General features: G+C 41.5%; 1 protein-coding gene across 13 annotated transcripts in view; it reads left to right on the top strand.

Annotated features, from left to right (window-relative positions):
• Positions 1 to 14,222, top strand: part of rbm47 (RNA binding motif protein 47) — a 49,361-nt gene extending 35,139 nt beyond the window's left edge. For 8 of the 13 annotated variants that reach the window (XM_005928257.3, XM_042223381.1, XM_005928254.3 and 5 more), the window contains 6 exons: positions 3,526 to 4,380; positions 4,463 to 4,793; positions 5,884 to 5,907; positions 6,341 to 6,550; positions 9,020 to 9,234; positions 11,280 to 14,222. In XM_005928257.3, coding sequence (XP_005928319.1) covers positions 3,556 to 4,380; positions 4,463 to 4,793; positions 5,884 to 5,907; positions 6,341 to 6,550; positions 9,020 to 9,234; positions 11,280 to 11,531 — 1,857 coding nt within the window. In that variant the 5' untranslated portion in view covers positions 3,526 to 3,555 and the 3' untranslated portion in view covers positions 11,532 to 14,222. The remainder of the gene's footprint in view (positions 1 to 3,525; positions 4,381 to 4,462; positions 4,794 to 5,883; positions 5,908 to 6,340; positions 6,551 to 9,019; positions 9,235 to 11,279) is intronic. The other 5 variants (XM_014335471.2, XM_014335473.2, XM_014335472.2 and 2 more) reach the window with 5 other exon arrangements.
• The last annotated feature ends 1,060 nt before the right edge of the window (positions 14,223 to 15,282 follow it).

Raw genomic sequence — 15,282 nt, 5'->3', positions numbered from 1 at the left:
CTCGGCTCTGTTAACTAAACAAATTCCCGCTCTTGAACTTCCTTCGCTTGTTCGCTTGCCAGTCGTTCTATCTTGCGCCGCTCTGAGTTCGTAACCTTTGACCAGGCGAACTCTGAGCTCTTAATGTCAAGGTAGATTATTTTTAACGAAGTAACTAGCTGTTCCTGTTATGCCCCAACAAAGAGGCTCAAATCTGAAGACGTGAGCCACACCTAAGTGGTCATAACTTTTCAAACTCCTTGTCTTTACTGGATAAGACACCATCTGTAAATCTTTATGCTCTCTGTGAATAAAGGCTGTGATTTGTGTTCACCTTGGTTAATTATCTACCTGTTTCAGCCTCAGGTTTCCTCCTCCTCCCCACTCTGCCTTTCTCTGTCACTTATACACATGCAGGATTGAATGCTGAAGATGTTCCCCAAGCTGCTTTTTGTCATTTAATACGCTGTGTTGTACATGTGCTACACAAAGGATCTCAAATTCACGCAAATTATTCTCATATTTTTACAACAGAGTTTCACTTCACTCCTGACACGGTCAGCACTGAGGAAGTTAGGAATGTCTAGGAAGTGGTGAAAAGCAGGAAGAATGATTTAAATTTGTTGTTTTTTTAATACTAACTGCTTCAGTGCACAAAGTGTCAAGCTCACTGTGTTACAAAGCTTCATTTTATCATCCAGCAGAACTCCCAGTGTGAATATTGTCCTCCTTTTGTCATCAGCCTGGTAAGATAAGGCTGATATGAGGTCGAGTCATGTTAGCACTTCACACGATAGAAGGAACAGAGGGAGGGCAGACAAAGAAAACCACACTGAAGCAAAAAAATAGAAGAGATTAAAATGTCATGAGCTGCAGAGATGACGAATACGCTGCATAGTTTGTTTGCATGCCAAAACAAACTACTTTCATAAATGTTTTCAGTGGCAGCCCTAAAAAGGGACGTGAAGTGACAAGAAATACTGATAAAGTGCAACAAACCATGTAAGACATTTAGGGGTTTTTTGTCATAAAGGACAATCATCAATAATCATATTTACCGAGGGTGATTTTACGTCTGTCGTCTCCTTATAATTACTTTGCACTGATTAAAAACACAAGACTACATGCAAAGGAAGCTGTAAGGTAGTGGTTAGTGTGTCCAAGCATATAAAATACACTATCACAAGTTTTCACCACCTCATAAAATATGTACTGATATGTGCAACTATTTTAGAACACTTTTATTTTTTGTACATTAACACAGGTGTAATGTACCCACAAGGCATCTTTCTGATTAATTTTTATATCCCCTTTTTTTCTTAAAAAAATAATTTGTCTACAACTGGCAGAAGATTTTATTTCTTAAGGTGAAGGGTTAGGGTTGCCTTTGATACGGGTGCCAGTTTAGCTCAGTTGGATGAGCAGGCAACCATATGCCACAATACTGAAAGCAGCTGGCTGGAGTTCGGGTCTGACCCGTGGCCCTTTTTTCCTCTGCTTTCCTGTTGATCTTCACAGGAAAAAATATATTTAAACAAAAAAGTTGTCTTCTATAGACTAACATTAGCCTATAGAGGGGTCTTACTGAGGTCACCCATACATTGCTGGACAGTTGTTCGCCACATTTGATTTGTTACAACTTGGTCAAACTTGGAAAAATATGTATTCCCCACACGGTGAGTGGCTGTTAGCTGTCAGTAAGTCATACTGGTCAAAAACATGGTGCTGCACCAAAAAACCTAGTTGTGATTGCTTTGGTCTTTAGCAGATTGCAGCTACTTGTAGTTTTTGCATAGAGGACCCCAACCGGTGTCCAAAGAGCTGCTAGCTGAGTGGTAGGAAAACTTGAAAAAGTGTGTCTCAAACTGGAAGCAGAGACATACTTCCAAGTATGAGTTAGTTTGAAGGTGACAGTGTCTGTTTGGCAGCCTAGTTTAAAAAGCACCTCCCAACAACAACAGCTCCTAGCAACCTTCCATTGAATTTGCACGACATACGAATTCTAACATTAACCTCAGACAATCCACGCACCGCAGAAAAATTTGAACCTGTGGATACAACCCGGAAGGCTTCGGCATGATTTCTTAGTAAGACCCGTGTGCTGATAGGCAGGCCAGTTAAATGCTCAAAGGTTTTGCTTCCTGAGCTAGAATACACACATTGTCCTTAGTTTTACCCAAGAACAGGTCCATGACCCGTTCTTGGAAAACTATTTTGGAAAAGCAGATATAAATGAATGTCATCTTGACCTTCGTCGGGATTCAGCAACCAGTGGTGAACTACTGGCAAAAGATAAAGGAGGAAATTTTTTTTTTTTCCCCACACTTGGTGATTTCCTTTTCCTTTTCCTAACCGTTTGGGAGTTTGTGCTTTGTTTAAAAAAGACATTTAAAGCTTCCTTCCTTTTTTGTACTATCATCCATGTTTGAACTAGTCATTCTAAGCCCCTCATTCAGCCTTGGACAAAGTGACATGTGAACAGGTTTGTTTGTAGGAGAGTGGGATGTTGGGTCAGGTCAGATCAGTGTGCAGGTTACCATGGTTGCTTGGCTTTTTAGTGTTTTGCCTTTGTTGACTGCCTCACCTATCTCCATCCTAGTCCAGGCAATCTTGTGCTGCACAAAGAAACCCAAGCAAAGCCTAAGTAGCGAGTATTTGTTTTTTTGGCCTATATGTTTTTACGTGATACCGAGTCACATCAAATTAGTGTTATAGTCTGTTCTGATTGGTTGCTTACTATTTTATGCAGCATGATTTGGGGGATTTAAAAACCTGTGGATTTTTCCATTCTGAATGCCGGCTGTGTTGGAAAATAACAGAGTAAGAGGTTTATGTTCGGGAAGCCGATTTCTGATTGTTCTCTGTTCCTTTTTTAGGGCTGCACTACTTAATGAGGACACACTGAAACACACATGTGCACACACTAATAGCTGCACCCACACTCTGTATGGCATTCATATTGATAAGGAGATGGAAAATCCAACACCGCCACGTGGTGAGCGTGCACACAGGAGGCTTGTGTGTAGCAAAGATGAATGTGTGCAGCCTTTTGTCACATAACAGGGTTTATGTTACACAAAATTCCTTATATAGCTTAAGTCCTCGCTGACTTTTTACACACAAGCGCACCACAAACACACATGCACTGAGCATGTGACCTAGTCATACTTGGTGAACCTTGAGCTGGAGGTTTCAGGGTTTACAGCCCTTCAATCTGTCTGATAGGGGTCAGAGGTCAGCAAGAGATCTGAGTTACTCAACAAAACAAGGTTGTAAAACCACTGATAGGGGAAGGCGCCCTGAGGATTTATGGATGCTGTATTTCCACTGTGGTGTTCAGGCCTCATAATGTGTGCTGGTTTGTTTTAGTCAGGTAATCTTGCATGCATGCAAATTGTGCTCAAAGTCAGCAATCAGTCACTGTTGTTTAAATGATGTCTTCTGATCATCAGCCTATTTTCTTCCCGCTGTATTTTTTTTCTCTGTCTTTACAGCAGCTATTTAATTCAGTATAATTTGACAGATCTCTCTCTTATCCTCCTTCAGGCCCTGATCTGATTGGATGGTTTTGTCAGAATGACAGCTGAAGATCCTGCTTCTTCTTCGACCATGAGTAACAACGTTGCCCCCTCCAAATCCTCTGGTGCCCATCACTCTCACCATGGACAGCTCAACATCCCTGAGGGTGTTGCTGGTGCACCTAATGAGGCCTCACTGGTGGCCCTGATGGAGCGTACTGGCTACAGTATGGTCCAGGAAAATGGTCAGCGAAAGTACGGTCCCCCTCCCGGTTGGAATGGTGCATCTCCTCCTCGAGGCTGTGAGATCTTTGTCGGAAAGATTCCGCGGGATGTTTATGAAGATGAGTTGGTCCCAGTGTTTGAGTCCGTAGGACGCATCTATGAGATGCGCCTGATGATGGACTTTGATGGGAAAAATCGAGGGTACGCTTTTGTAATGTACACAGAGAAACACGAGGCCAAGAGAGCCGTGCGGGAGCTGAATAACTATGAAGTGCGGCCTGGGCGGCTGCTGGGTGTCTGCTCCTCAGTGGACAACTGCCGTCTTTTCATTGGTGGCATTCCCAAGACCAAGAAACGTGAGGAGATCCTGGAAGAGGTCTCCAAGGTGACAGAAGGCGTATTAGATGTGATAGTTTATGCCAGCGCTGCAGACAAGATGAAGAACCGTGGCTTTGCCTTCGTAGAGTATGAGTCACATCGTGCAGCAGCCATGGCTCGCAGGAAGCTGATGCCTGGACGCATTCAGCTGTGGGGCCACCAGATTGCAGTGGACTGGGCAGAGCCAGAGATTGATGTAGACGAAGACGTGATGGAAACAGTGAAGATCTTGTATGTCAGGAATCTAATGATGGAAACCAGCGAAGAGACGATCAGACAGGTGAGGACCGACTGGCTATTTGGGTTCGAGCATGCAAAACATTTCTGACACGATTTTAATTTCTCCCATCCTTTGTCTTTAGATTTTCAGCCAGTTTAACCCTGGATGTGTAGAGCGTGTAAAGAAAATCCGTGACTACGCCTTTGTCCACTTTACCTCCCGGGATGATGCTGTGTTGGCTATGGACAACCTCAACGGCACAGAGGTAGAAGGGTCCTGCATCGAGGTGACACTCGCCAAACCTGTCGATAAAGAGCAGTACTCACGCCAGAAGGCTTCAAAGGGGGGAGCTCCTGCCACTTCAGAGGCTACTCAGCAGAACTACGTTTATCAGTGTGATCCCTACACATTGGCATACTATGGTTATCCTTACAACACCCTCATTGGACCCAACAGAGAGTACTTCGTCAAAGGTTAGAATGATTTTTTTTTTTCAATCAGTAATAATCTGTTGCAAAATTCAGTGTTTCATGAAAAACCCTCTTGGTTGGAGCCAAAGCTCCAAAACATTTTAGGATCTCGTGATATGAAAACAGTATTTACTGTAAGAAATTTTCAGATGTTCAAAAGGACAATATGATCATTTAAAGATTCATTTGATGAGAAATTTTAAAGAAATCTTTAACTTGATGAGGGTTTGTGGCTTAAAATCACTTTTATGTTACAACCACAATTCCAAACAAGTTGGGACACTGTGTAAAATGTGAATAAAAAAAAGAACGCAATGATTTACAAATCTGACAAACCCATATTTTAGTCACAATGGAAGACATCGGAAGAAGCATATCAAACGTTTAACTAAGACCTTTTTCTTTAAAGACAAAAATTAGCTCATTTTGAATGAATGCGTGATCTTTGGGCCCTCCGGCGGCGCTACAGGCGTTATTCTGTCATGGAAATCACTGCATGTGCTCAGGAAGACTTCCAGAAATCACAGTCTGTGAACACAGTTCAATGCACCATCTACAAATTCAGGTTAAAGCCTTATGTGAATTGTTGTTGGATTAAGGCTCATTTAAAAATGTATTGAGACAGAACAGAAAACTGTTCTGTGGTTAGGGGAATCGAAATTCTCAGGTCTTTTTCAGTTCCCAGAAGTTTACGGAGTGTTGTTCAGAGAGTAATGGATACTACAGTGGCGAACATGGGCCTGTCACAACTTTTTGAGAAGCGATGCTGCCATTAAATTCAACGTGATCAGATTCTTTCTTTAAATACATTTCCTTAGTTTGAAGTTTTCGTACGTTTTCATTGTTCTATGCTTTGAATAAAATATGTGTTTGTGAGATTTGCATATCTTTGCCTTCTGTTTTAATGTACATTTCACACAGCGTCCCAACTTTCTTTTGGAACTGGTGTTGTAAAAGGGAAATACAAAACCAGCTGATGGATCAATGAATGCTAATCCCATCACCTTTAATGATTGATTTTAAATATGGTCTTGGGTGATAGCAGGAAAATCTAACTTTGAGCAATCATTGTGTTTTGGTTTTCTCTCCAAAGGATCCCCAATGATACAGAACAATGGTAATCTCTCACATCCTTATTCCTACTTGTTACTCTGATGAACAATGAGCCTTCTTGCCATGTGACAAACTATACATTTTCTAACACCATCTTTTTCCTGCTGTGCTGTCACCTCCCATTTCATGCTGGGTTATTAGAGAGCTCACCACCAAGTGGCAAAACTCTTGAAATACAAGTCGACAACATTATGGAGTTACATAATAGACCTAATTTAAGAGACAGAGGCCACACTAAACCCAAACACCTCCAAGTCGGAGCAAAAATTCAGTAGCAATATTTCTCTATGTGCAGAATATTAGCTAAAATATGAGTTAAATTAGTCGTGTGCAAGTTCTGATGTCTTGAGAAACTTTCAAAACTCATCTTGCCAAAATTGCCCCTGCTGCCCTAAACCACAACCCCTGTCATCATATCCCCTTAATTGTATTTTAAGCAGGTACTGTGAGAGGTCGTGGTCGTGCTACTGCAGGTAATCGTACCCCTGGGCCACGGGGGTCGTACCTCGGAGGTTACTCTGCCGGTCGTGGCATCTACAGCCGCTACCACGAGGGCAAGACCAAGCAGCCTGAAAAGTCCTATGAGCTGATGCCCAGTCTGGAGCTCGCTGCTTCCGTCAACCCAGTTGGCATCAAACATGGCACAAGTCAGTGAGATAGACAAACCCCGACCTATTCTTGCCCATCTCAAAAAGGCTTTTACTAAATCTTCCAGCCCGCAGTTTTTTCTCCTGTGTGATTTGAGGAGCATTTTTTGTGAATCAGCTTTCTAGTCATTTCTGGACGGTCATGCGCAAAAGGACGGCCTTTCTTTCATTTACAGTAAAGAATAACAACATTGTAGTCAGTCCTTTCCAACATGACCAGAAGGTAACGGCTATACTTCATTCCTCATTCTTTCCTTTTCCTTACACAACAGAAATTTGTCTTTCTGGTTATTCAGGTTCAAACTGTGCTGATCAGTGCTTGTTTAAATGAGCGGTGAACTGAAACCTAAAACACAAAAGCCATGACTGTAAGGGTTGTTTCAGACACACCACAGGGTGATTTTAAAACACCGTTACGAGCGTCTTCAGGTAACACTTTATGCTGACAGTTGGAGCCCATTTAAGCTGATATTTACGAGAAATGGTTCACACCAATGGTGTGTCTCCATGAACATGAGAAACATGAGAAAACATGCAACCCCCTGCTAACAAGCAATAAAATAAGAAGCATTAATGTTTCCAAAATATTAATAGGCCTAAAATTACAATTTATGCAGTTTTTATAATAGAAACAATTAAAAAAAACTACAAATTAAAGACAAACTAGGCAGTGAGAGAAACCGGACAAGGTTTCACGAGCTCGTGAATTACGCCACCGCCCCTCCTTCAGATAGAGATCGACTTTATTAAACACACACTGGGGAAATTCACTTGTTACAGCAGCACAAGAGTGAAAAAGAAAACGTGAAGTGGAGAAATATTAGAAAGTAAACAAAAACTCAAAAGTACTAAAAAAGCAGAATTAATAAATCCCTATAAAAGAGTATTTTGTGTTATGTACAAATGCTACTATATACAGTAAAAATACCTACCTATCCATAATCTGTGAACATTATCTGCAGGGTTATTGTAAACCTGTCAATCCTGCTTTTGGGTGCTTTCTTTTTGGTAGGGTGTCACCACAGCGGGTAGCTCCCCAGGTTTAGATTCTGTACATTTTTAAGCCAGATGCCCGTCTTGATGCAATTCTAGAGATTTGCATCACATCCCAGAATCGAAGCAGGGATCAGTCACTTGTTAGGTCAAAATATAAACCCTACACTGTAGAACCACTGTTTAACATTGCTATGTATTTCTTTAGCAGTAACTATTAGCTTACTAAAAATCAATTAACCATAGCTACACTTCTTTATAATAATCATCAATAAGAATAATAAAGTGTTACCAAATCTCTGGAGTGCAGAGGTTTAGTCAGCAGCCATATCATACATAGCTTTTTATACGGTTGTAGTTTTTTCAAGGCAGTTTATATGCAGTCGTCTCCAACTTTGACTTGACAGATGGATGATCTTTTTTTGTCTTTCTATTTTAATAAGTGCTCGAACATGACGAAGGTAGCTTTTTCTCTAGTCACACTGAGTCTTATCTGTAGCTTTGTGAGCGTTGTGACAGTTTAAGCCATAATCGGAGCTGAAATGCAAATGTAAAAGCACAAACTAAAGACTGTTGTGTCCACTCTATTCTGATCACTTGAAGGATGATTCCAGTGTTATGAAGAGTTGTAGCACATCTACATCTACAGCAACTGCTCTCCCAGCTAAGAGAGAAACGTTGTAAGTGTCTTGTTTTCAAAGGATCATTTTCCTGGTGGAAAAATTCAATTTCTTTCATTCTGCCTTATTTCCTGAAAGCAGGCAGGGGGGAATGAAACTGAGTTTATTTTAATGTTGGTGGATCATCTAAATCCTGTACGTTTCTTTTTTCAAGAATGAAAGATAGTGAAGTGATTTTTTTTTTTTTTAAAGATGTTGATATGGAAAATTTAAAACACTGGAATTATTCTTCAGCCTTCAAATTCTTCGACTAAAGCTACTAAGCCTAATTGTTTTATCAACATATTGATTAAACCTTACTAACCATTTACTGCATGTGTGTGTCAGTGTCGTGTGTTTGGTGATCAGAGATCCGTTCAGTAGAGTCGACGTTACTGATGTTTCCTTGTTTAAGGATTTGACCTCAATCTGCAGCTCAGTGTCGGTGCCGGTCTGTGTGGAATCACAGGATTGAAAAGACTTTTGTGGATCTGAAACAATGACTGATGTTGTGTTTGCTCTGTGTGTGTGTGTGTTGAAGTGCTAGGGTTAATCCCCAGCTGAGCACCATCATAAGCTGAATCACACCACAACGCCAATTTGTGTAACTTATTTATTTCCACTTCTTGCTGAAATTGAACCCTTCACCCTGTTTGTGCTGTTCTCTCTTCGCCTCTGTAGTGTTTTATCTCTATAAATGATTGGATGCATGTGTGCGCTTATCTGTTATTTCCTGAGTAGTGTTAATATTTGGATGATGCTCTGTTGTCTCCAGTCTGTTATCCAAGCTCTCATTTGTGTGTCTCTCTATGTGCAGTGGCATTACAGACTCTGGGTGGGCAGTACCCAGTGTTCAGCGCCACTCCTGCAGCCAAGCTGATGGAGGAGGGGAAGGTGCACACAGTGGAGCATCTTATCAACCCTCTGGCCATGCAGCACCCCGAACACTCCCCCGCTGCTGCTGCTGCTACTGCTGCTGCTGCTGCTGCTGCCACCGTCCTACCTGCGGTCTCTACCCCTCCACCCTTCCAGGTGGGTATTATTCACGGGGTCAAAGTGAGTCGGAATGACATTCAGATAATGAGCAATTTAGTGGGATTGGCAGGTCAGTGCATATTACGGTTATATTAATTCAATTTTTTAGATTTGTGTGGCTGCCGTTGCTCCTGGTAACACTACGGATATACTTTCTCAGTAATAAGAAAGCTATGACATCCAACAGCCCACTTACACCCTCATCATATCCTTTTTTTTCTTCTCATCCCTGTGATGCGTTCATGGTGCAGATGGCAGGGACGATCGTGGCTCAAGAGTTGAGAGGTCGCCTTGTAATCGGAAGGTTGCCGGTTCGAGCCCCGGCTGGCTGTGGCTACAATGTAGCTTGCCATCACCAGTGTGTGAATGGGTGGATGACTGGATGTGTAAAGCGCTTTGGGGTCCTTAGGGACTAGTAAAGCGCTATACAAATACAGGCCATTTACCATGTAAAGTTGCAGTGGCTGTAATTCAGCACCTGCATACCACTACAAAAGAAGAGCAAGCATAAACTGAGTGATGTTTTTTTAAATAGGAGGGTAACTTCATGGTCAACTTTTCAAGCAGCTTGACAAATATCTCAGAACAGAACAGCTGTTTCTGCACAGTTTGTTCCTAAATGTGTGTGTGAGCTAAGAGAGAGAGAGGAAGAGAAGCAAACGTTAATGTGCAGGACTGGGAAACGGAGAAAGATGTAAGAAAGACGATGAGAGATTATTTTCCAAAGTTTTTCAATCATTTTTGAGATCGATGCATGATCTGAACTCATACTTGAAGTATACAAATTCCCTTATTCAAACTTTGCATGAAAATACTTTAGGTCTACTGAGCTGGTTGGTAGACGTTAGTTCAGGCTAAACTGGTGAGTTTGCAGTTTTGTGACGTTAAGTTACATCACACATCAACTGATACTTAACGTGATGATGCTGACTAGATTCACTCACTTTTTACTCATTTTATGGTGTCTGGGGGTTTGAAAATGAACCATACAGCTCATGAAACATCTCATTATATCTTGCTGAATTTGGCTGGCCAAATCCACAAAGAGCAGTGAACAATAGAGTAGCAGCACAGGTCAGCTGATCGCAGCCTTGCAAAGCAAGTTATTATGTGGATTATTTCTTAAGGAGTTCTTTTCCCCACGCTGCACCTCTATAACCACGTCTCAAGGTTCCCTCACCTGCCAAAACACACTGTGTTAGACAGATTGTTATAACGGATGCCCTCTATTGCAACCCCAAAAGGATTTATGTCTCTCCCTGGAATCGAACTGGAGATCTTTCACTGGGCATCCAGATGTGTGAGCTACTATCCTGTGGAGCTGTAGAGGGAAGGTGCAGTAGAGACTTATTATAATCATTCACGTTAAGCACCAATAGCAATGCTTTTATTTCATTTATTGACAGGAGGCTGGGGAGTCTTTAGTTTCCCTTTAAGGACGCTGGGGCCCAGGTTGAAGCCCAGGGCCCATACTTAGCCCATGTGTGATTCAGACCTTAAAGAAAAGATTAACTTAGCGACTGTGAAGCCGTGACTTGAGATTTTTACGGCTCTATCTGGCTGTTTTGAAACCAGTTGTGATTAGGGATGGGCTGGTCTGACTGAGAAAGAGATGGTCCGCACTCATTCTGTAGCTGCCTGCCCCATTGCTACATAAGCCCCCCCCCCCAAAAAAAAAACAACAACTGTGCTTTATTATTCTTTACGGCTCTAATGGGGACCATACTTAACAAAATAAACATCATGCTGCATTCAGTAAGACTTGAAAGTAGTCATTAAGACCATAAACCTATCAGCAAAGTGTTTACTGAGGTCATGGATCAAGTGAGTATTGGGGTCATGTTTCCATAAACTTTTGCATTTCTTTGTGCAGAGTTGCTGCCCCCTTCTGGTCAATAGAAGGAATTCAGGTTTAAGTCACACTGGCTTAAATTCTATGTAAAAGGAAGCTATGGCCACCCTTCTTATGTAAATTCAATACAGGCATTGTGGGCACGCTTTAAAAATCTCCTTTTTCTAATTCACTTTCTTTCCCTACGCAGGGCCGTCCAATCACTCCAGTCTATGCCATGGCCCACAACGTACAGCGCATCCCAGCAGCTGGTGGTCTGTATGGACCTGGGTATGTCCCCATCACAAACTACACTGCCAACACAGCAGCTCTGGCAGCTCTGCAGAAAAACGCAGCCGTGGCGGCTGCAGCATACGGAGGTTACGCCGGCTACGCGGTGCCCCAGGCCTTCCCCGCCACAGCCTTCCAGCTGCCCATCCATGATGTCTACCAGACATACTGATTAAGAGGCTCAGATCCTGCCTGTGACTGAACTACATCTCAGCATTGTCTGTCCCATCACGTAGAAACATCTCAAACTTGAGCTCGAAAGGAATTTGTAGCAAATATTAAAAGCACACACAGTGACAAACAGCCTGACGTCTCCTATCGGCCTCGGTATGTCCTCAACCCAAGGTGAACATAGTGTTTCTAATTAGGCAGCATCACTGTTTTCTACTGAATAATGTAACAAATGTAACAAACGACAACTCCCAATAACACCCCTCTGCCTTTTTTGTTTCTCTCCGAATCCCACCACGGGAACACCGAAGGTACGTTCAAGTATTTATGAAGAGAAGATATATATTTAAGGTGTCTATTCTTTGTCGCTCTCTCTTTCCATGTTGCCGTGGTATTTGTTCTAGATTTGAAACTATTTTCAGAGTAACAATAAAAAAGAGAGACGAGTTAATCGTAAGGAAGAAAAACTACAACAGGAACTACTGATAAATACCGCTGAAGACTGCTGTCTTCAGATATACTAATGCCTTTTTCCCCCCCCATCATTATATAGTATTTTAGCCAATTTTACATGCTGTAGGTGATGCTGTCCGTCCATGCTGGTTGAATGCTTTGAACACGCCTGTTTGGTACTTTTTGGTTATTGTAGTTTTTATTGTGTTTTTGGTTGTTTTACATGAAGGTTCTAGGTTTTCTAGGTTGCATTTATTTACCTATAATTAGCTCATTTTTGCTCTTTTTTTTGCTTTGCAAGGTTGTTTCTCTGTCTCCTCTTTGATACATTGAAACACATTTGTTGGTTTTCTTTGAAGAAATGTTGCCTGCTAAATATTTGTTATTTTGACAGATTCCTGTTGGGAACAAATAATTAAGAAAGAAAACTGGAAAGCTTTTTGAATGATGTTCAGCTGACATGGAAAATGTTCCACATTTAAAGAAACGGCGGTAATAGGGGATTAAGACTGAATAGATGTTAGCTGTTTTTTGTTCTTACTCAGTTATGTATGTTTTTTTCTGATGTTTTTAATTGTGAACAACTACGGACAGAAATGAGAGACATTTTTCTATCTGGACTGGAGCACTCTATCACTTGAACAGCTTGTACTTTTTGCCAGTGCTGACCAAAAACCTTAACATCCACTTCAGTCTGAGGACTTTAGAAAGACTCCTGACTATAGTGCCTTACACCTACACGCTGTTTATGCAACTGCCTGCTTTTCACTGTGCCTTTTTGTAAGAAAACCAAGCCCGCGTGTTTTGGCACAAAGAAGAATTTGTATATCCCATGATGCAGATTTGTGGTATTACTGTATTGAGGTTTCAGCTTTTGTAGCCAGATGTGCCAAGGTTGCCTCCATCCTCTTCCGAGGTGCACGTAAATGTATTTATAAAAGGCGAGAAGTTGCCACTTTCAGATGAAGAGATATCAAACGTGTGAACTGGAGCAAAGTTTGTGCTTCTTCTCATATAAAGCCTGCAGCTGCTCAATGCTCAGCGGGCGCTTTGAAAACTTTGCAGTGCATCTACACAAGTGTACTTGTGGACTGGGAATAACTGGGAGCAATACATCCCACTGGAATATGCAAGTATTGTAACACTCGAATTCAAACAGCTGCTGATCATGAAGTCACACTCCACAAGAGCCATCCTTTATGAAAAATGCCAAACATTTGAGTGTCCTTTGATTTGTAAACCAGCTCTTTTTTCTTTTGTATTATTATTATTCTCCTTCACCGCATTCGATGGTATTTTATTTGCTAATATGAGGGCTCCCTGGCTTTTAAGTTTAGGCCCAAGAGTGTGAGTGAAAAGACTGCTTAACTAGTCCATAGTTGTGTAATCTCACTCTGTATTCTGCATTTTACTGCTTCTCTCTCTCCTTTGAAACTGGATTTAATGTAGAAAACAAACTGCTGTTAACGGCTCTTATTATGATCTTGTACGATGACAATAAGTCGGGATATATTTAATATATGCATTACGTGTGTTGTTTATGAAGTGAGAAGAAAAGGCATAATATATTGTAAAACCTATTTGTTTTCTTTATTTACACCTTGTTTAGGTATAAAAGTCAGACTAACAAAAGTAGATTCTTTTTTTCCCCCAAAGTGTCCAATAGTTTGTTAAACATTGGAGGTTATTGTGCTTTTGTTAGGTGTAACGTTGTGTTTGCTATTTGGAACTGGACGCGGTGTTTAGAGTGGGAACGCCAAGTTCTCCCCGTTATCGATATCAAAGGTTAAACCTGGCCCGCCGAGGCGTTACGACCCATTGGCGCCTCCGGCTCAATGTGTTGCAACTTTTTTTGGCTAAATAATTAAAAGATCTAATGATGGGTGGATGGGGCAATGATTTAACCTTCACCAAAATTTCACGTGGTTTTAACAACAGAAAACTGCATTCTCCCTTCCACTCACAGCACCTGCTTTACTTTCCATCACCTGCATTTCACCCACAATGCAGCAGCGGCAGCAGGACGATCTTCCTGTGTCAGTATGGAGCTGCGCGTGCCTGGTTTAACTTAGATGTTCGGGTTTAGCATCTTTAACTCTTCGTAGTGTGTGCCTTTATTGCCAACATGTGCCCTTTGTAGACCTATGCAGACTCTTTTCTATCAGAAGGCCCCGTTTCCTTGTTCAGCATTGGTATATTTATAGTGATATAGTAGATAAATAAAGCATTTTTGAAAGGATGCACTCTTGCCGTCCATCGTTTTGTCTACTTGGTTTTCTTTGTTAAACATTAGCCTTGGATTAAAGTTTGCAAAGGTTGCAAGTGCTGAAAAGGAGACTTCAGCGCCGACTTCTGTGAATGGAAACCCATGTCTGACCTCATACATCAACTATTATTAAGCAATGTCACAGAGGAGGAGCACAATGTTTCATAAACTCCTCTGTGGCACCTCAACTTTAATCTAGAAACACGCTGTACCCCAGCAGGAGGATTTAGATCACGTGGTGTGGTACAGTATGCTCAGGAAAAGGTAAGGTTTTTTTTCAGCAGGCTCAGATTTCAGCCAAATGGTCACATGTTTAACTACTAAAATTGAATAAAGCATAAAAACGCCTGAGTATCAGGCCTGTGTCGGACGGCAGCGACGCCAGCAGTGAATCCATTTCAAGCAAGATCACGTTCTGGACACATGAACATGGCCTGTGAACTCTCACCAGCTGCTGTTACGCACACAAGCACAACTTCTCACTGGAGAGGATTTACACATTTATTTAACACTGCTAAAGAGGGTTTATTTTAGCTCATATCTGTTAAAGTAACCAAGAAAAAGCAGAGTGAAGAAATGCTTAATGTCAGGCAGATCATGGAGACACAGTAAAAACAGTGAATGAAGCCTTTGTCAGATTTTTTCATCTGATCTTAAAATTAAGTAAATACAAACAGCACTTGACATATTACAGTGTGTCATTGTTTATTTGACAAAAAACTGAGCTAAAATGCAGAAGCAGAAGTAGACCCCATGATTCAGAATCAGAATACTTTATTGATACAGGCATATATATATATACATAAAAGTCACTTATTAATAAATAGCTGAAAAAGAACATGTGCAAAAAGGGTGTAGCTGTTGCAGTAAACAGTGTGTTAAGTGGATGAGTTGTACAGGGAGATGGCCACAGGCAGGAATGATTTCCTGTGTCATTCAGTGGTGCTTTTTGGTACTCTGTCTTTCACTGAACGTGCTCCTGTGACTGACCAGCATGTCATGGAGTGGGTGAGAGGTGTTATCCAACATTGTC

Source organism: Haplochromis burtoni, unplaced genomic scaffold, assembly GCF_018398535.1.
Source record: "Haplochromis burtoni strain Fernald_Lab_line unplaced genomic scaffold, NCSU_Asbu1 Contig_110, whole genome shotgun sequence".
NCBI lineage: Eukaryota > Metazoa > Chordata > Actinopteri > Cichliformes > Cichlidae > Haplochromis > Haplochromis burtoni.
This window is presented reverse-complemented; position numbering and strand designations above follow the sequence as displayed.